General features: G+C 42.4%; 1 protein-coding gene across 4 annotated transcripts in view; it reads right to left on the bottom strand.

Annotated features, from left to right (window-relative positions):
- Positions 1-22,455, bottom strand: part of usp54a (ubiquitin specific peptidase 54a) — a 202,013-nt gene that overhangs the window by 22,351 nt on the left and 157,207 nt on the right. For all 4 annotated transcript variants that reach the window (XM_079362145.1, XM_079362146.1, XM_079362147.1 and 1 more), the window contains exons 2-5: positions 9,843-10,394; positions 1,051-1,143; positions 829-963; positions 588-701 (exon numbers count right to left, since the gene is read on the bottom strand). In XM_079362145.1, coding sequence (XP_079218271.1) covers positions 588-701; positions 829-963; positions 1,051-1,143; positions 9,843-10,025 — 525 coding nt within the window. In that variant the 5' untranslated portion in view covers positions 10,026-10,394. The remainder of the gene's footprint in view (positions 1-587; positions 702-828; positions 964-1,050; positions 1,144-9,842; positions 10,395-22,455) is intronic.

Here is a 22,455-nt window from a genome sequence, read left to right as displayed (position 1 = left end):
ACATGTTCAAACAAGTAGAAACCAACATGCACCAAACACAGAAAACATTGGGAGTTCTTTTTTTTACAGAGGATACTTCACATTATTTTAGCTCAATTTAAAAGGATGATGCACAAATCATCTGCTTTTGCCAGATCACTTATTACCCATTGTCTATGCAACATCATTCTGTTCAATAAGGAATGTGACATGAGGTGCCAAGACTGACAATCTGCGTCATGAAGCAGAACACGAAGTCTTCAGCTTTTTTTTTTTTAACAGGATTAAAAAACACTTCTCTACATGGATTGTATCCAGACGTTGTGTTTTCAGGCAGTTACAGAAAATGAAATGTCCCTCATTTATTAAAGTCTGTCTCAAAACTATTTCTCTAAAACATGTTGATATTGGATGAGGTGGGAAACACAAACCACAGATCCTAGGTTTGTGTTATTCTTTTAGGTCACTTAGGCTTCTAAAGTCTGAGGTAGAAGTCTTTCAAAGTAACTGTCTTTAAGTGTTTCCAAAACACAAAGAGGGACTTTGGTAATAAATCTGGTAAATCCACCATTCATGTATTTAACTCTCAGTGCGTGTCTCCGTCTCACCTGTTCAAAGAGCGTCATTGCAAACTTCTGGTGGGGGATGCAGTGTCGCGCTGTGCAGATGTCTTCTTTGGTCTCGTCTGCGATGTGAAAGTGTATCCTCATCAGGATGTTTTCCTGACAAAACACACAGAGAAGACTGTAAACGAGCACCTGGAATACTTGGTGTTTATATGTTTCGAGGTGCTGGGTACGACAGGAAATGTGTGTGTGCGTGTGTGTGTGTGTGTGTGTGTTTTCTTACAAAGCATTCTGCAGCGTCGTCCATGATGCCCAGCTGAAACCTCTGCTCGTCCTGAAAGGTTTTGGCGAGCGCGCTGCGAAGAGCATCGGACGGTAAGACTTTCTCGCTGCTGTACTGAAACTGAGCGAAGATGCTCTTCGAAACGGAGACGGACGGACAGAGAGAGTTAGAAGCTGGCAGCGGGTTCATGACTAGCTTCGGATATCCGTCACACTGACTCACCTTCAGAGCGCAGAAAATGCACGAGTCCTCCATGCACTTGTGAGTCGTCAGCTGGCGGAAACTACGCCTGAAGATATCGAGGTGCCAGAGAACCTGAGAGACAGAGAGAGGGAGAGAGAACACCGGTAAATGATCACACATGATCATCTCAAATTTGAGGATTACAACAGATCTCTATTTGGTGCCACGATCTGACTGCTACATCTTCTCATCAGACTGTTCATTTGTCCAGAAATTCTCAAAAACCTTCTCAGTCCAGCCTCTCTTTCTTTGACTCTATGGTCGAGCTAGAAGCTAGGCGAGAAAGTAAAACTATCTTGACTAATCGGGTCTTTCACCTCTGCAGGAGGAAATAAGGAGACCAAAAGCACTCCGTCAGGTTCTAAGATTCCAAACATGTGTGGTCTGCTCACACTTCAATAAAGGCGGAGGGGGGGGAGCTATTTGATGCCTTTAAATCAGCTGACAGCCAATCATCTGTCTGCATCCACGCCACTGACCTGACATTGCAGCCAATCAGAGAGCTTTTTACTTTGGTGACCTGAGGATGAGGATGTGTCAGAAACACTAGAAATGAAAGAGAGAGAGTGTGTGTGTGTGTGTGTGTGTGTGTGTGTGTGTGTGTGTGTGTGTGTGTGTGTGTCACACCGTGTACATCACTCTCTCCATCTGCTTCACGAAACCATCTGAACTTCTGCGTCACGATGGAGTGTGTGAGGGAGATGGAGTGTGTTTAAGTGAGACTGATGTGTGTGTGCGTGTTTGACAGAGAGAAAGAAAAGAGCGGACGAAAAGAAGAAAAAGACTGACAGAACATGATATTTGATTTTTCAGGGAAAGCACGAGTTTGGCTCTCTGCCTGTCGGTTGTAAATGTGTGTGTGTGTGTGTGTGTGTGTGAGAGAGAGTGTGGGAGCCATTAATGAATCAAAGCCAGCGCACTAAACATAGATTTTGTCTTCAGGATTTGACATACAATGTGCATTAAAACTGTAACTCAAGGTGTCTCTCTGTTCTTCATGATTAGAAATTAATGTTGGCAACATACTCCTCCAGAATCTGATGTCCAAACAGCAGGTGTTGTTGTTGTTGTTGTTGTTGTTTTTACAAAAAAATAAAAAATGGCACCAATTAAGAGAAGATCACAGTCTCACAGTTCGATGTTGAATCTTAGGCTCACCATTTGATTCAGAGTCTATTTTCGATTCAAAACGATTCAGGACTCATAGATCAATGGGTTCAAAATCTTTTTTTGATTGAGTACATACTCCTGGATTTACTCTGGTCTTCTTTGTGACTACCTGAATTTCTTTGCGACTGATATTTAGTTTTGCACTTTGCAGAGAGTGACTGATTTCATTTTTGGAAGTAATGAATCCATTTACAAATCTAAGGAGATAACAATCTTGACTCCCCCCCCCCCTAATTCAAATGGTGTGAAAGCTTGGCCATTATACTGAGACCTCCATCCACTGGTTAGAATGTGTGCAGCTGAGAGAGAAAGCATCGCTGGTTTATGAAAAAAATGAGAATCCACTTTAAAAAAAAAAAAAGAAAGAAAGAAAGAAATTTGAAGATGTGTTTACTTTGTACCCTCACAGCGAGGATGAAACAGGATTAAAGAAGCAATCTTTACCAGAAAGCCCAAGATTATGATACTTGATAGAACAAGTTTATCATAATTTATCAGATGTGTCAGATTTACATAATCATCAGCATAATTAATTCTTTATTAGATTAAGTTTCCTGTCACTCTGCATAACTTCATTTCCCTTTCTTCTGGTTTGTTTCTCTGCTCTCAGTTTGGACAGGAAACAGACCAGGAGCAGGAGTCTCAACCTTCATCAACCTCCCTGAAATCATGATTTTGATTAGAGTCCATTGTTGTTGTTGTTATGAGATGTCATGTTGAAGACATTTGAAGCAGTGTCTTGGCTGTGCTAACGTTTAAATCCTAAAAAAAAGAAAAAAGAATTTGAATCAACTGCGACGTGTCAAATAAAGCTCTGGCAGGGTTCAGGTAGAACTGCAAGCTGTACCAGCTTCTGAAGGGATTTTTATGGGCCGAAGGTTCAGTCCAGCCTGCAGGAATCAATCCGCATGCACACACATACACGCATACACACATGCACACGCGCACGCACACACAGGATTTTAAGCAGCTGTGACAGCAGCGTGTGAAGGGAGCCAGAAGTTTCATAACAGGATCAGAAAACATCCCAAACTGAGGAGCAACAGTTCACAGCATCACAGAGCTGAAGCTGCATCATTAAAGCGTTATGTAACACACTGAGTCTCTTCTCAACATCACAAACAGGACACTTTCTTCTGCAGGTGAAAGGATTTCTCCAGAAGTAAGTGAAATCTCTCCTGCTGAGCGGCTGGAATCCAGACATGCAGAAATGTTTTCATCACTTTCTTTATGAGAAGGGTTTTCAAAAACATCCGGTGTGGAGGTCAGAGGAGTCGGCCCTGCAGTCATGTTTAAAGCTCCCTCCACTTAGTTTGGAGATGAGATGATGGCTGTATTTAGACTCCACAACATCCAGAGGGAAGGACGAAAAAAGACAAACACTGGACATCCACGAATGAAAGATTCATAAACACAACTGGGCTTTTATAAATCCAACTGTTATTTTGGCCTTTTTGGTTTCATCCGAGTAATATGAGTCTCTCTGTGTCAAGAAGTCACATTAAGACAAATCCTGACCGTCAACAGAGAGAAAACATCAAACGATAAATGGTGAGTGGACTTGAGCTTGTTTAGTGAATTTCTATTCTCCTGAATATTCAGAGCGCTCTAACAGCGCAGGTCACTCCGACCCGTCCACACATGACGGCAGAGGCTCCCATGTAAAGTGTCCATCAGTAGTAACTAATCCAGTCGTACAAATTCATACACCGCAGATGAAGCAGCAGGAGCAACTTGGGGTTAAGTGTCTTCGCCAAGGACATATCGAACATGGGGGAGCTGGGAATTGAACCCGCAACCTTCCGAGACGACCCACTCTACCACTGAGCCTCCACCCGATCAGGTATCTTTCAAACTAAGACATTTCTATCTGAGCACCTTAAATAAAATCAGCCTCTTTTGTGTGTGTAACTAATCCCACCTAATGCTTGAGATGAAAACAGCACAGCACAACACACACGTCAGTAAGCCTAAAGAAGATTCAGTGATTAAAGTGTTTTGAAAAGCTTCTCTTTAAAAATGTTCGTTTTTAAAAAAGGAAAAACATCAACAAATGTGAGCGAGAGCTGGGAGAATATGATGAATCATTGGACATGCGTCCTCTGTGAAACATACTGTAGGGTCAGCACTTTGGGTGTGTTTGTTTGCTCTTCCTGTCCCCCCCCCACCCACACACACACACACACACACACACCCCCAACCAGGACCAATATGCTGCTTTGTTCCTGCAGGAGGAAGCTGCAGCGTTGAGCAGCCCAGGCAGGTAACAAACATGTTTTCAGCACAAAGTGTACAACGTGTTTTTTCAGAGAGTTTGAAGGTCGCTACAGGATTATTTTCACCAATGTATCTGCAGATGTTTTAAACCACTTTGGATCCCAAATATGAAAACGTGTTTAAAGGCTAACACACCAATGTTAAAAGACAGCTTTTCTTTCGTACGTAAACTAGTCGGCGTATAACCTCATTTAACACCTCTGGAGTCGGTTTATTCATGTGCTGAGACTTAAAACCTGCTGCAGGTTTATACATCACACTTAACGATGAGGATTCCTGTTGTAAGTCCGGAAAAATACATTAAAGGTGCAGTATTTCTTCAAACAGAGAGATTCAGCACCAGTGATTCTGTGACTGTATCACACAGGACAGGAGGACAGTTTATTGCTTTCCAGCCCGTTTTTTGCATTTTAAAATAATTAGCATAGTTGACATTCTGTTTTCTGCCAAACTCACGCTGATCAAACTGCACACTGAAGAAGTTGATGATCAAGTTTATTGAAGGTCCTTGACCCACACAACATAAAATAACACTACATAATGTCCTACACACTAATCCTAACCCAACCCTAACCACCCCCCGCGTATGCTAAACTCCTGAACTGATCCAGACTCAGAAGCTGCGTGTGAGAACGCAAATGTCTCAAGAAGTTGCAGCAGACATTTGAAACCCTCAGACAGTCTAATGCACAGAGCTCAGATGTGAATATGGCTTCAGAGGGACGACTTCTAAATGTGATTCAAACACATCTGGTGAGATGTTCCTGAGTGTAAGGAGCGAGGGGCTTGTCGTCCAGGCGGGAGCCAGGCTGGCTGCACCCTGAACCTGAATTCATTTTTTAAATATCTGAAGGAGGTGTGTTCAATACAAGCTGCTGTTTGACACAAACTGTCCTCTTTCACATCTGCAACGTCCTGCAGCAAATAACAAACAACAGTGACGGGGACAGATGGTCGAAAGCAGCCGGTGAAGGAAAACCTGATGGAGGCCAGATGAGATATACGCTAAAGATAAATATGTTAAAATAACACCAGTTGAATCCTGATGAGCCCCATTATGAACAGATTTGTCTGGATAATGTGTTTATACATTAATTAACAACCAAACACTTTTATCTGCAGATATTTGCATTTTCCCGTTTGGGACCTGTAGACATAAAATTACATAGAGGTCAGAAATATGTCATAGGATATGTCACTATGGTAACACAATCCATGGCCCATGTTAACAATAATATCACGATACAGCGATTCTATGAAAAAGTATAACAAAGAATATCTTATAATGGAGACGTCAATGCAGGATTCATTGAAGGCTTCACTTCTATCTGCCGTCCTCTCCTTCTGTTCATGTGACCCTCATTCATCTCTTAAAGGCCAGTGAGGAGTCATGAGGTAGTGTAGAGTTGCAAAATTCTTGGAATTTTCAAAGTTGGAAACTTTCCACGGGAATAAATCAGGAATTTATCAAATTGAAGTCTGACTCTTAACAGGGGACTTAAATATAGTTGGGGAAAAAATGTTTTTTAGCTTAATCTTGATTTTAAAAAAACAAAAAACTGATTTCATGCAGGTACACTTGAATATTGACGCTATTCCTCAATCACATGCACATAGCACACTGTATATTGCAGACCTGTTGAGGCCACGCCCCCTTACATGCACTGTGCACTCCTCCATCACGTGCACCCCTGGACCACACTTTGAGTCCAGGTCACGAGACTACTGAAGATACACATTTTAGCCTGTGGACTATACATAAAGGGAAGTCAGTTTGGATGATAATATGGGGTCCCATGAAAAAAGTTTCTGATTTGGAATATATCCAAAATTCCCAAGCTTAACTTCCCATGGGAAGTTTCCGGAAATGTACCTATTTGCAACCCTAATGATGCAGTGAGTCATATTTGATCTAAATCTGTTTGGAGTGCTGTATTTTTTAGTCTTTTTAGTCATTGGACATGGTTTATTGTTGTACTCGTGTTCATCCCACATCTCAACACAACTTCTGGGGGGATTTGAGTTTGGGCGGATATTTCTTCGACAGCTTCATTCCTGAGCAGCAGGGAGGAAGGAGAGGGTGAACGTATGTGAACAGATGAAAGCCTCAGCTGCTCGTTACCGCGATGTTCTGCCTCTTCACTTTTTTTCTTCTCATCCAACAACACACCACGCCGCTTCCTCTCAGCTCATCTCAGCTCAGCTGGCTGCAGGCACACAATCCTTTTGACCACTTTGGTTTGACGTTTGCCAACAGTGACGAGTGCCGATGAGCGGACGGCGGGCCAAAGAGCTGATGGGGGTCAGGCCGGTGAAGAGGAGTCATGAGGAAGTGAGAGTGTTCACGGTACACTGGGCTCAGGAGGAATTCAGATCCTGCAGGGCGGCAGACTGATTCCTGGGGCCGATCGTTTGCTTTCAGACTGAATGCAGGATCAGAGTCACACAGCGAGACGTGCTGGTACTGCCTTACAGAAAAACAATGTCTACTCCTATGAAATCATCAGTCAAGTAAAGTACCAGTAATAGTTTATAGAAATGAACTTCTTTTAACTGGATACTGCCTTTGAGACACTGACCAGTTTAAATTGATTTGATATTTAAAGAATTTAAAACTTGAGTTTATTTCATTTTTATGTATGAAATGAAATGCGTTCTAAAGGCAAGTGTGCGACAGAGCTGTTGTGCAGTTACATCACTAGAGTGTACTATTGTGACAGTCTTGGCTGCTGTGGCCTACTTATTGACACTATTCATGATGTTAGACGGGCCCACAGAGGACTCATGCAGGAGAGATCAGTGATGCGCTCTCTATATAATAACCCAGGACATCACAACCCTCATATCAGGTTTGATGTTCTCTCAGTGTTTCGGGTGAAATTCAGTCAAATTGTAAAACTCTTTTCAGATGTGAATTTAGACTTAAATCCTCTACTACGTTCTATTTGTTCAAACAATTCATTGACAATGTGAATTTATTGGAGAAAAAAAGAAGGCTTGATAGTTAAGATTGAAAAAAAAATGGCAGTAATAAATACTGTGCCCTTAATTTCAAAGATGCTAATGACTAACGAATCATGGCAGCGAAATACTAAAAACATACCTCTGCAGCTGGTCATCTTATGCTAGTAGTGGCTATTAGTTCCTGAAGCACTTTGGATTATTCCTATGTACAGGAGTCTGGGTTAATGTTTCAAAATCAATGAAAACAGCCAAACAAAAAAATCTGATCTGAGCAAAAAATCAGAACTGAGCATTTCGGCTTACAGTGTGATGGCAGCCTAAGCCTCTGTGGCTGTAAGCTCCAGTTAAATGCTATAATGACTGTTTCCTCCTCAGCCTGTCATTTCAGCAGCCCCGCCCCCTCAGGTTTAATGAGTCAGCCTTCATTTCTACCATCAACTCTGGTAATTATCACACACACACACACACACACACGCACACGCACACGCACACGCACACGCACACACACACACAGTCTCAGCTCCTTTTGTTGCGGCTGGTAGAGGAACACAATACACACCTCCTCTCTGAAAAGACGATGAGTCATGAATGAGTGTGATGTGCAGTCGGGGAGGTGCTGCAGGCTGATCAGCCTCTGGAGCTGCACACGCTCATTACAGGCTCACACAGACACGGAGGAGTGATCAGACCGGTAGTTATGTGCGAGTGTGAGATAGATGTTGGAGTCGGCTGTCTGGCTGCGGTTCACCAGACAGAGGACTGACTAGCTCAAAGCAGGCAATGTGGTGTGGACTGCAGTTTGAAGAGCTCTGTGGGGCTCCAAGCTTCGGTCTGCAGAACAAGCATGCTGACAGTGACTTCAGTTAGTCAGAGGATCAATGTGATTACTCACAAAAATGCCTTCTAACACACAGGGGGATTTGAAGGACCATTAGAGCGCGCTTGCTACGTCAGGAGTTAGCGGTCATGCTATTAGCTCTTTGATGTGAACTTTTGCACAGCGTTGCTCTGAGCTTAATGCTATTGTCAGCGTGCTAACATGTTTATGTCTAGCAGCGTAACAGTGTTTACAACCTCCTCTTATTCTGGCCTGTTTTTGTTTATGCGACTCCCTTAAAAAGGTGGAGAGATTGGAGTCAGCTGTTTAGAAACTCCTTTTTGCTCCGCTCCTCTTTGACACTGGCGAAGCAGGGAGTTTGAAAGCAGTTCTTTCTCACGTCGTGTATCAAAGAAAAGCGTTTGAAACACTCAAGCAGAGCTGCTCTGACTGAGCCTACCAGGGGAGCATAAAATGGTGGAGTTACTGACTGAGAAGAATCTTTAAGGTAACAGAGGGTCCATGTCCTCCCCCCCAATGATGTCAACTCTTTCGTACCGTCTGTCAAAAACGTTAGCAATCTTTAGTACGCATCAGCAACAGCAGCGTGGTGAAGTTAAACCATCGATACCGTCGCCATTTAAGGTGATCCTTCCCTGCCCTGTTACTACCTTCAGTGTGGACGACAGTTGACAGGATCTGTGATGATGTTTACGATGACGGCCAGATGTTACAGAGAAGTAACTATTAAGGCTGGGTATTTGTAAGAACATGATGACACAATATATACGCCGATGTGTATCAGGACACTTTATAGTACTCGACATAATGTACAGAAAATCTAAACGAGGAGCCAAGAACACCTCATGCATTATGTGAACAAATAATGCCGAGTTCTTTCATCAAAAACGAGAATTTCAGTTTCCACAAAACCAGAATTAAAAAATTGAATTTGATATCAAACAATATTCAGTTCTGAACCTGCACACAATGCTGGTACAGGCAGTCACTGATATGAACTACTCTAACAGTGAGGCATTGTTAGGAGGATCTCCCTGAGTCTGGTGAGATCGATGAAAAAGTTAAAAGCCGACAATCGACTAGTAAATGGACTTGAGCTTGTGTCGCACTTTTTTAAGTCTTCTGGCAACTCGCAGCGTTCTGACACTGCAGGCCACACCCACCCACTCACACACTGACGGCACAGGCTGCTACTGTATGTAAAGAGAGCGTCGGTATTGATTAATGCCGTCCATACACATTGATAGGGCGCTGATGAAGCAGCAGGAGCAGTTTGGGGTTACGTGTATTGCCCAAGGACACATCGGACATGAGGCTGCAGGAGCTGGGAATCAAACCGCCACAATAATTAAATACTTATTATTTATTGAAGGAATGTATACTTCATGTCTCCAAACTGTGTTCTGTAACTGATACTCAGCAACAGGTCAACTCTTACTACAGAGGTCAAAGGTCAGAGAGACAGGCACTGTTAGTATCTGTATGCAAGAGGAAGAAATGTGTGTGTGTGCGTGTGTGTTACCTGCAGGGCACTGTTCAGGAAGCAGCTGTTCTGTCCCGGCTCGTTGCTCAGCCCTTTACTGGGAGCGATGGAAGTCATGGTGCGAGGCTTCATCGTCCCAACACCACCAACGCCACTGCCGCCGCCGCCACCAGCTCCGCTCCCGACGCCACCGGACGCAAAGTAGTTCCTCTTCCACGACATATTTCCTTCTCTTTCTTTTTCGCTCTCTTCCGTTGGGTCTCTCAACCTCGCTCCCTCCAGGAGTCAACTTCCCGTGGTCCGTTCTCGCATCGAAAGAGACAGAGCCATATCCTCCAGACGAGAGGACGATGAAGAAAACTCTGAAAACGAGGGATTCTGCCCAATATATGAAGCCCCACAATACAAAAATAAGTCTTCAATCGGTTTACAGATCTTCAGCTTGGTATGATCTCGAGGTTCCACATATCAGAACAGTAAAAATTGGGTTCAAATATTACAAGACACCCCAGATTAGGGTTAGGGTTAGCTGTTTCAGCTTTAGAAAGTTCAGAAGGTTTTAAGTCCTACTTTTATAAAAGATAATAAATACTTGAAATCCTCAATTTTATATCACAAAGATTCTGTTTACAAGGATTCAAGGTCTAGGCGAAAGTGTTAAAGAAGTCAAAGAGTCCTCCCTCCTGCGTCCATATGCTGCAGGTGTGATGACCTCTGACCTCCTCTCACACTTCAACAGGTGCAGCAGAGCCAAGTGTGCACCTCGTCCTCCTCGTCATGGACACCAGCGCTCAGCCTGTGGAAGAGCAGTCCACAGCAGAGGTCCTGACACAGACAGGCGCAGTGGAGGGGGGTGGGGGGTGGGGATGCACGGCTTTCAGGTCAAAGGTCAAGAGGCTGGCGAGAAAGCAGCTCCTCTCAGCAGTCAGTCAGGACAGATCTGCAGAAGAAGAAGAAGGAAAAAAGTTCAGTTCAGTTTTTGTATTTTTTGTGTTCACGTGAGCTGTTCTCTGCTGGATTTCATGAAACAAACAGCTCATCAACTTCTAACACACTGGACCATTTAACACCTTGTTCTACACTCACAATGGTCAAAGAATCAGGGAGGAAACGTTTTTCTATTCAGCTCTTGAACTCTTTCAAATTGAGTAACACATTTCGATTCTCCTGATGATATATTTGATCAATGAACAAGACCAGGATCTCAGGAAGCTCAAACACACATGGAGACAACACAGAAGAACCACAGCAAAGAATACAAACATTGTGGTTAATGTATTGAACTCCTCTATAGGAGGGATGTGGGGGGAGAAAATCATTCTTATTGTTCATGACCTTTCTACCTAAATGTATGGACTACTTGTCATTGTCTTTTATTTGAAAGCTTTTCTGAGGGACTCAATTCAAAGCTTCTTATCAGTGGCAGAGGTTATGATAAAGCAAGGCCTCAATTTTATCAAATAATAGGAACAGTTAACATGATATTTGATTCCAACACAATCAGGCAGTTGTCTTGCAGGAAAATCTCAGATACATTCACACTGACTTTTAAAGTGGCCCCGTACATCACACAGATGAATCTGAACAGCATGCGCATTAAGGAAATGTAAACTGTGCAGGTGATGAGAGAGAGTGAGCGCTGCACTGTCGCCATGATGTTTATCTGTGGCTGCGATTCAAACTGCACATGAAAAACACGATCAGAAAAATGGTTTTCTTACTGGATTTTGAGGAAAGTTGCGAAAGAATCACCAGAGAAAGAAATGTGAAGCCAGACCGGCAGAGCAGGTCATGAACATGAACCAGAAAGAAGAAGAAAAAAAGCAGGACACATAATAACTGCCTTGAAGGCCTTCAATCTCCTCAACAACTCATTTGGAGATAATTGGAGGCTTCAGGAAGGACTCAGGCAAACACGCAACACTGGTGCAGTCACAACAGAAGAGAGAAGCATTCAGAGGCTGTCTTCGCTCTGCTCTCATTCTGTGTCTCACTCCACCACTCAAGTGTTGATCCTGTATGTCCGCGTGTCCCGGTGAACCCTCAAGGCTTTGTCTGACATCAACTCACCAGAACAACATCCCATTTTGTTTTCAACTTTACATGCTGAAGTCAAATAGACCGTTCTTAAATACCAACGCAATGCTAAATGCTACATCTGATAGCCTCTTAATGGCAATTTCCATCATGTGTCAGCATCGAGCTAACAAACTAAGATACATTCATGTCCATCTGTGGACAAAGCGGCAATAATTCTAATTTGAGTTTCATTACCCTGTCTCGGCACAGAGGTGGGATCACTTCGCCCCCCTTTAAGCCTCCGTGACATTCAAAGGGAGGGCGAGGCGTCATAGAGGCGTTGGTATCCTTGAACGGGCTGAATAGTACAAGAATCACGCGCGCACGCACGCACGCTCTCTGTAGACGGCTTTTATCACTCTGACTCACATGACCCGGGCTGTAACAGCTAACTGTCCTCACATCTGCAACATTTGCTCACGACTTAAAATCAACAACATTAACGAATGAAAGCGAACTCGCGCTCAGAACTCCCATGATGCCCAGCAAACGTTCAGAGAAGTCAATCTATTTCTGCTCGTCAAAGAGCTGACTTTAAAGCTTCAAGACCCGCTTCATTTCAACTCTGGGATTTCAACTCATTTTAGCTCCGCAGTAAATAAGTAAGTATTCATAAATGAATGAACAGACTCAGGGAATAACTGAGAGAAACAGGAAGTGAGACAATGACGATGTCTTTTCTGTCTCTATGTCCTCATGTTGTGTCTGTTTTTGTCCTGTCCCGTCTCCAGTGACAAGGAGGTAAAGTAGCGGTCAGAGGAGAGGGAGGTGACGACGGATTAGCCTGATCAGACTGTGTCTGCCTTCACGGGATTAGACTGTCTGTGTCTGTCTGTGTGTGTGCGCGTGTGTGTGTGTGTGTGTGTGTGTGTGTGTGTGTGTCTGTGTGTGTGTGCGCGCTGAGCTCGAGGAATGCTGAATGGTTGAAGGAGGTAAACACCACTCTGCTCCCACAAGACGCATCATCATCTCCTCATCGCTGATTCCCTTTATTCAAATGTTAATGTGTTTATGTTTGCTTCGTCTCTGTGAGCCAATAAATGACAGCAAATCAATCATTTACGATCAGTAAATTACTCCAAAGAATCTCAGTCAAAGGGAAGGAGATCAACGTTGGACTCACGTTTTGTCAGTGGGATCTTTACTGTTGATCATTGAAAAGTTTCTCCTCCTATCCAAAACAAATTGACCCAGAGATTAAAGGTCAAGCTGTAGCTTACATTAGCTTTTTTTTTTTTAACAGCAAGTTGTCCAATGAACTAAAGGGATACTTCACTTCATTTGCATTAAGTTTTGTATCGTTATAAACCTGGTAGTAATTTTTAAATGGTCGTGCATCCCGCCCTCATTTTCCCCTGAGACTCAGGGACCTAAAATGACCCCAAATAATAAAAAAATCTTCATTTTGAGACACTGGAGGCTGAAACTACATCGCTTGTTCCACATGTTTTTTGACCCACTGAAGCTACAAACCTACTACAGATCAGTGGGCGGGACCTCACTGCAAGAATCCAAAATTAACACCCGCCATCTTGTTGGGAGCTCTGTGGAGAAAGCTGAAAAGAACAAAGTATGTTTTCAATGTCAAACCGATGTGGATGAAGGGGATTTTGAAGGTCTTGTGCTCAAATGGGATGTTCATGGCTATCTCTATGAGCCACAACACATGAGGCAGCTGCTATGGTGCCGCCTCGAGCTGGGTCAGACTGGTGGTGTTGCTGCTGTGACTGTTTGCCTATGGACGCAGACATAGTGTCTGTTTTCTGCCAGGAACTTCCAAGACACCAATTTCATTTGAGGAAAAGTCATATGTGAGTAAATCTCTGAGTGCTCAGCTTCAGTGGGACTGACCTGTGGGAGCTGTGCATTCTGGGAGTTGTTGTCTATCATCCACGAGGTCAAAAAGAAACTTTCAGCCTTTTCTCGTCGAGAAGGCACCAACTTCAACAATTATTTCACATTTTTACGACAGATATGACCCAGTCATATCAGACTCATCATGTCATCACAGATTCATGTTTCAACGGGTGAACCATCCCCTCAAATAAACTGATCGGTAGTTTGACATCAGAGTGCAAGAAATGTAATCAAACTCGGGCTTAAGACCATCTCTGCTAAATGTCTGATAAGACAGGAAACAAATGTCAACGTGACGGTGCTCAGAGGAGTTTAACTGCAGGTTCTTCTGTGTTAATTCCTGCTGATATGACATATTCTGTATTCAGCCTTCAGGATATGTCAGAAAAAAAAAACCAAAAGCTGTCACACCAGGTTAATACAATCATCTCAAAGAACACACGGCTCATTTCAGAACATTATCCAGGAAGTGCGTCCAGCTTAACTCTGATGTCGGTGCAATAACTTGATGTTGAGCAGTTCCCCCGTTTCACGACCTGTGAGCTCCGATCAGTGCCAGGATTTCTCTGATGGACCACCGCTACTGGCTTTTCTATTTCTGTCTGTCTGTCTCTTTTTAGTAGCAGTTTCACTTTATCCAGGAAGTCAAAGGTCAACTCAAATCTGGCTTACGGCAGCAGTATGAACCAAAATAAACCGATTTGTGGACAAATGTGTTTTTGTTTTTGAAATAAAAATAAATAAAAATGATCTAGTTTCAGAAACGCTGACAGGAAGTACAAAAAGCAAACAAGTTTGGATGCGTCATTTCTGATTAGGACATACAGTAAGGAGATTGTCAGTGTAGACTGGCTTTAGAGACACAGTCTGACATGATGTTCTCACTCAGGTTCAAAAGTGCAGCAAGGCCTTTTTTCATTGGTTGATTCATGCCATTAACCTCAACCAGCTTACATTTTGTTTGGAGTTAACTAAACATGTTTGATCATCGGAGCACACACTTGAAGCCTCTTTATTACATCATTCCATTATTCCCTCGTCACTCCTGCCAAGTCAGCACTCAGGGAGAGGACGTGAACTTGAACTGGGAGTTTAAAACAGTAGATTCTACGACATATCGTTTTATTATGACACGTGCATAATCGTGTTTAATCCATTTAGACCTAAGGACGCTGAAAAAAAAAAAAAAAAAAAACACCCTCTAAAGCCCAACGTTTGAAATCAACCTCGAAAAGCCTGAAGAGTTTTTCAGCAGTTTCAAGGTTTACTCAAATTGTTATGTCTCAGCCTCTGTATCAGAGACAAACTAATAAAACTTCGGAAATCTTTAAACTATTGGCTTTAACTGTCAATTTAAATTGCCTTTGCGCTCGTGTTCATGGATGTAGACGTCTCATCAGGTCAAAATGGGTTCAGTGTAACGAGTCCCCCTGTGGTTATCACTCCTTCGCATGCGAGAATAAAAACAGTGGACCTGTGCAAACGTTTTATTCTAGGCTGGGTGTGGAGTCCATGAGGTCAGATACCAGAGGACGGTACTTTAAATGTGTTTTGTCAGACTTATGCAGACCACAAACAAAAGGACTCGATTGGTTTATTTCACATTCTGTGGGTCGGTAGACTTAAGTGGAGGATAGTAAATTGGTCATGAGTTAATATCAGTGCAGGAGGAGAACTGCGTTAGATCATTCACAACACCTGCAACACTTGCTACCGTTGAGTAAAAGCTCTTTATTCATCTTTTTGTCTTCGTCTCAGCGGGGGAGAGAAGTGTTTGTGTTTCAGTGAACTCTGATGTGAGAAGCTTTGAGAGCAGCTTAATGGAGACAAAACGTCTGACATTTATGAAGCATGGAGAAGCTGCTTCTACCCGCTATCTCATCCCAGCAGAGAGGAGGGAGAAATGGTCCCTTCTAAAGCTCCTCCTCCTGAAAGATTACAGCTTTTTATATCCCACAGAAACACAGCAGGGTCCCGAGGTCGGAAGAAAACTACCAGTGAAATGTTAATTAAAAGGCAAAGAAGTGTCAAATGAAGAACAAGTGAGAGGCAGTTTGGGGGTTTAAGGAGCCTGGAGGATTTGAGAAATGGACCTTTGATAAAACTCGGGTGACATTCCAACTCAGAATGATGGCTTAAAGCACAAACATGGCGGATGTCACCGTTTACTGCAAAACAAAGAAGAAATGATCCGAGAACAGGAAATTAACATGAAAATGAGTCAGCGCCGCGGTTCTCTCTCAAACACCAAAAACAGGCCTGTAGTTCAAGAATCCGAGCCTCCTAGATGCAGCGACAAATATTTACAAAAGTACAGGGAAGAAGAAAAAAAAAGGGAGAAATACTATCAACAACAAGAGAGGCGAAACCTGCTTCAAGCATATCGACAACATCACGCACTGAATATTTGTTTAAAGCTGGCAAAAGGAAAAGAAAGTGAGACGCAGGTGACATCAGTGAACCTGGATGGGAAAGTAGCCAATCAGAGAGTGAGGATTAGTTCAGCTGGTTATAGGTTGCTTCCTGTCTTGGAGAGCGCTGAGGCGGATTATGTGTAAAATTGGTTATATAACAAAACAACAGTCTGTCGCAGAGGCTTAACGCACACGCACACACACACACACACACACACACACACACACACACGCACACACACAAAATGCTTCACACTCAAACACTAACAGACAGTGCTAATTCACCAGACTTACTCCGTGCCAGCTCTCTGCAGTTTCACTGAGGTTCCACTGGACTCACTGGGAGCACTGGGATGGAACCAGCAGAGACGGCATGCAGCAGCACTCCCTTCTTAAAGTGAACTATAATCATCCGATCTTTTATCAAAAAAAATGACATCAGTTTACTTTTTCAGCAACTTCTAGACAACACTGACCAAACTTTTCATTGGTCAGGTGACAAACCACGCCCTTATTCACTGTTAACAAACACAACGTTGGACAATCTAAAACAATTCAAATCTGCCCAACAGTCATCCTGTATTTTTTTTTTTTCATGCCAACTTTGTAAACAAATAGTGGATATCCTGCGACGTGTGAGCAAACAGACCTGAACGTTTTCACGTTTGTAAAAACAGGAAACACAATTTTCTCCTCTACAGAAATACAAGAAACTTTTATGTGCAGTCAAGGAGTGTTTGCATGAAGCTTTTGACCGCTGAAATTAAAAGCGCTAGACGTCTGTCCTGTCGCTATGACAACAGTGTGTTGACAACTGTCGCTGCATGACAGACACTTTTTACCGCATGTTTTATATTTGAGAATGTTTTTTTTTGTACCCCAGCAGACACGGAGCAAAGACGGCGTGGGTCCAACATACGATCCGTAGGACGATAAAATACAGGGAACATCATACATTTTTTTAAAAGCACACCGGTGACATCAACAACACCTTTCTTAAAAGTTGAAAGATTTTCAACTTGAGCGCTCGAAGTGTCTTGGATAAAAAAAAAGAAAAAAGAAAAAGAAAAAAGGAGAGCGTGTGTTAAAAAGATGCTTTCTGCTGTGAACGCTCTCTACCCTTTGAAAACAACAGAAAAACCGTCTGGTGGAAATGTTGACAGAACTTTTATTAAGATGCATTTTAAGGCTGCTATTATGCCTCTATTGTGGAGGTAGGACAGTGGACAGAGTTGGAAGAGCATGGGGAATGACACGCTGGAAACGAGGTTGGGCCGATTCCAACCCGGGCCGCCCCCGCCTGCAGGACCACGGCCTCACACATGAGGCGTGCGCATTAACTACTACACCACCAATGCCCCCTGTTGTGGTATAATTTAGATTCATTGCTTTTCGGTTTCCCATAGTCTGACTTACTCTGAAAGGCATTTTGAAAGAAGGCAGCTAACACATTTTTACTTTACTCCTTTTAACGTCTGGTCTATAAAGCCATCAGGTACATCAGCTTTCCTACAACCCAAATCGGTGCCTTATTTTACTTTTTTTTCTGAACTATCTTTCCACAACACCGTTATCATAAAGTGATAAGATCATAAAAGCCACTCAGGCCCATCTGTGAATGTGACTTCAAACCGTTCTACACTTCCAGTGATTACAGTAAAGTATGAAAAGTGCATTGCCAGTTTTAACAGTCAAACTACAAACTTTAGTTTGAATAGAGGCAACACTGACTGTTAGCTGCACATACTACAGACATAACAGCATCTTATTAGATAACAGCTGAGAAGTTCCAAGAATTAAATATGGAAGATGTTTTTTTCTTAAAAACAACAATAAAACCTGGACTACAAATAGAAAGCAGAACTCTACTGATGCCCAAAAGCATTTCCTTTGTCAACAGGTTTATCCAAACACCAATCAACTCACTGGTTAGCTTAAAATCAGCTCGAATGGATTTTGGATTTCAGCAGGCAACACCAGTGTTTTGACATATAAGCAAGCATCCACATGTATAGAAATGAAATCAGTGAGCTGGAGACATTGCAGCTAATGCTCAGTAACATACTGTAGGTGGATAGTTCCAGGAAGATGAGGAGGAGGAAAACAAACGAAGCCTGGAAATGCACAACAAGATAAAACCTTTTTTTTTTTTTTTTTTTTTTTTCATTAAAGTGTGTTTCCTGAGGACTCGACTTAAGATTAATCTTTTTTTTTCCTCTCTCTCCAGAAACTCTAGAGAGAGAATCACTCAGTGAAATGTTCTCTAAGATGCTTTCTGGGCACAGGAGCTGCTCTCGCTGCTGACCTCCTTGGCAGCCAGTCTGGGGGAAGATTTGGGGCCTAATGACTAAAACGAGGGCTCATGAATATACAGCCGCCCTTCAGAGCTGCAACCGAACCAAAATAACTCACAGAATTTGGGAATGTGGAGCACTTCAATCACTTAAATCCATCCAGTGAAAGGAGGAATTAGCTTTTTGTCGTCTCCCTCTGAGAGTGTCAGACGAGTCGACGGCTCGAGCTGTTGGTTTCAGTCAAGGACACTTCAGTTCTGGTCTGAAGCGTGGGGACTCAGGGCCCAGACTGGAGCGCAAAGATGCTGTTTGGTCCTTCATACCAACAAGGATGGACTCTGACTCAGACTGAGGAGACATTCTCACTGAAGTAGATTTGTGTGTGTGTGTGTGTGTGTGTGTGTGTGTGTGTGTGTGTGTGTGTGTGTGTGTGTGTGTGTGTGTGTGTGTGTGTGTGTGCGCGCAGGGAAATCATTTCAACCCAACATTCAGGAGGAATCACAACAAGCAGATGCAGAACTCTCATTCCTTGACTGCTTTATGTCACAACTTGCTCATTCACAAACAGATCTCACGTGTCTTCCTGTCAGTGCATTGTACTAACCTTCAGTTCTATGGGTTCCTCTTCGGTTTGAAGTGAGGAACCAAACTCATTTGAAGGTGCAAGATAACAAAGTTGATCTGAATCTTAGGTTGTGTCATCCACATAAGACAGCTACTACACACAACGCTCATCACTCTGGGTCTCTACATCACAGTGACCGGCACACCAAATAGAGTAGCACATTTTTATCTCATCTAATTTTCACTGGGAATTTCACTCAGGAAATAGTTAAAGTTATAATATGTAGAATGAATGGTGGACGCCATGGCAGACACATCATGTCTATCGTTGCCGAGGAAACATCGGAGGTTACGTCAAAGGCTGCTAGCTAAAGCTGCCATCCTGTTACTGTATGTGCTGCTGTGATAAAAATGTTACCTAAATGATACGTGGATACATCGTCGGTAAACACATTCTCGTCCTCAGGTCTGTTTCACCCGTTCATCTCGACTACGGCAGAGTTTGTTTTCATCCGAGGTGGGAGGGAGGTGTGCAGAGAGAACTCCCATGATTCCCCCCGACAGCTTCAACTTCAACTTTTTGTTATTTAGAGTGAGAGTGATGCCGGTATTTACACACTGTGCACTTTAAGTACATTTCAAAAGGTTTTTACGAGATGACATCTGACCAGCTATTTCGTTTCATTCACTGCGTGGAAACTATTACATTTACTTTCATGCAAAGCTAAGAAAGAAACAAACACTACTGTTTCATCTGTCTCCTTGCAGCCTCAGAGATGGAGCTCAACATGCACAGCAGCAGATCCTCCTCTGAAACTGAAATGAGCAGCTGGATCACTTGACACTACATGTTGAGTTCAGTCATCATGTGATGTAGATCTGGCTATTATTCATGCATTTCTCCACCTCACGCTGACCCTGTGAATGTATGACCTGTGCCGTGATAATAACACCGCCTGCAGACAACCAGCGCTCTGAGGGGCAAACTGACCTCTGCCGCTTTCATTTATTTTCCCAGCATTACTTTGTTAAAACATTGTTAAATTAAAACAAACTCTATAGAGCGAAAAGTAATGAAAGTATCCAGCTCACTGTACAAAAATAATACACTTTAGGTCAACTAAAACGTTCAAGAAATAACACAAAATGAAACGTTTGAACTTTACACCATATAAACAATTCCTTGGAGCTTTTTCTACACGTTTTCATGTGTTCAGAAAAATGTCTAAATTACTGTATATCTGGGCCAACATTATCCAGAGGTGCTCAATCACACACGTCTCAGGAGGAAGGACATTAGATCAAAAAGATGCTGAGATCTTAGATATCATGACCCCCAACATATAACGCTGCTAGAGACTGGGGGACGCCCTTTGACCCCGGAGGTGCTTCAACCATCTGACATTGTACACTATTAGACCTCTCCAAACACTGGCATTAGAACACCACACTATAGCCCAAACTCCATCATTTTTTAAATTAATGGGTGAAATACGCACTTTTAAACAATTTTATGGTTTTAACTGTGTAAATCTTTTTCTATGTTGTCTTACCTATGTGTGTGCATTATTCCATTAATGTATGTGAACTATTACAATATAGTAATTCACACAAAAAAGGGACGAGATTCTTAAGGAGTAGCCAAATTAAAAAAAAGCCTGATCAAATTGTTTTAAAGTTCAAAGTTTTATTCTCATGATTGTGTTTTCTTTGTCCGTTTCAGCTCCTGTTCAGATGGAACCACAAACACGAAGGGAAAAACTGAACAGATCAGTTCACTTGATGACGTTGACAAAAGATTGCAATCAGTCATTGGGTCTTGAAATGTTTCCTGCACAATGTTATTGATCTCTTAAATAATAAACAATATTGCAAATAGTAACTGATTATAATTTATAATAATATACAACTATTACTATAAACTGTTCTCTGTAACTGGAACCTCTTCAAAAATGATTTTCAAATCTTGAAACCATCTAAATCAGTTCATTTTAAAAACACAATATGATAGTGATAGTATCAGTTTATAATTGTAATCATTTTTCACTCTTGTCTTCAGATATTTGAATGTCCACAGTGGTTGTGAAGCGTTACCTTGCACAGAGGAAGACGTGTCTGTTGTAAAATGCTAGCTTGCTCAACAGCAAAACAGAGGTAATCCTTTCCTTCCCTGTCATTATAAAACATTATGAATACTTGTGTATAGTGAATGAAGAAACAATCCTGCTATATTTTCATCCTGAGCATTATTCATTCTCCTTCTAAGAAAAAAAAAAGGATGATTTCAAACACTTCTTTTCCTCAAATTCTCAAACTTTATTTCCCAGGTTGTTAAAAGCCAGGAGAAACTCTGGGTTGTTTCTCCTCCGCTACATCCCCTGTTGTGAATGCATTGTTCTAATCCCCCCCCCCCCCCCCCACATTCCTCTCAGAGGCAGCAGCTTCCATCGGCTGGGTGAATAAACAGTAAATCATGCAGACTGGGAGGAGCTCCTCCTCCTCTTCTTTCAACACATTACTTTCCCATGAATCCTGCTGAATAATGTCCCTTTAATTTAAAGCTTAGTGGCTGCACTAAAGCATTTTTTAAAAACTCTGTTTTTCTGCAAAACACTGAAATCCTTGAGCAACACATCACATCCAACATAAGTTCACTGAAGAGATCACAGCATCACTCTGATGGTGGGTCATTCATTTCACAACCAGCAGTCTGGCAGGTTTTAGATCATCTGTTTTGTCATTCATTTAAACCTGAACGTGCGCAAGGAAATCTCTTCATGAACTTAGTATGGAAGTCTAAACTACAAAACTTAAGTCTGCACATGGGAGTGTGTGATCAACAAGTTATTTCATCAATCCCGACCAAAATCTGAATTCAATAAAAGTTACCTCACCATGTAGACACAAACATTAACACATCTTATGTTTACTAAATTTGGTTTCCAGTGCAAATTGTCCCTTAGGTCGTTTTCAGTCCCGCACTACACCAAACTACGTTGTAAGATTGCACACATTAAAGTTTCGCAACTCATCTGCACATGGAGGCTCACTGAAGAATACGAAATGGTACTGAACAAAAACCCAGAGGCATTATCTTTCACATCGGCAGAAATTAGGACCACTACATGACACGAACCAAAAAGGAAAATGCGTCACTTTGAAAGCTGCTTCGTCTGTTCCTCCAAAGCAGCGATGAAAAAAAACCGCATGCAAGGTGTTGACTTTAATTCAAACGGGATGATGATGATGTGTTCACTGTGTGCCAAATTCACCAGCGCACACAAGGCCAAATCATCTTCCACTACCAAATGCTAAGCAGAGATGTGGCACTTAAAAAGCAGGATTTTTTGAACGCAGTCCGGTGCAGCAGCAGCAGCAGCAGTGATACTCGTACTACAACACACCGGGGCTGCATTACATCACTTCCAGCAAACTTCACGGTGA

Source organism: Symphodus melops (genome assembly GCF_947650265.1).
Source record: "Symphodus melops genome assembly, chromosome: 15".
Lineage (NCBI taxonomy): Eukaryota > Metazoa > Chordata > Actinopteri > Labriformes > Labridae > Symphodus > Symphodus melops.
Note: the sequence above shows the minus strand (reverse complement) of the source record. Positions and strands in the feature narration are given on the sequence as shown.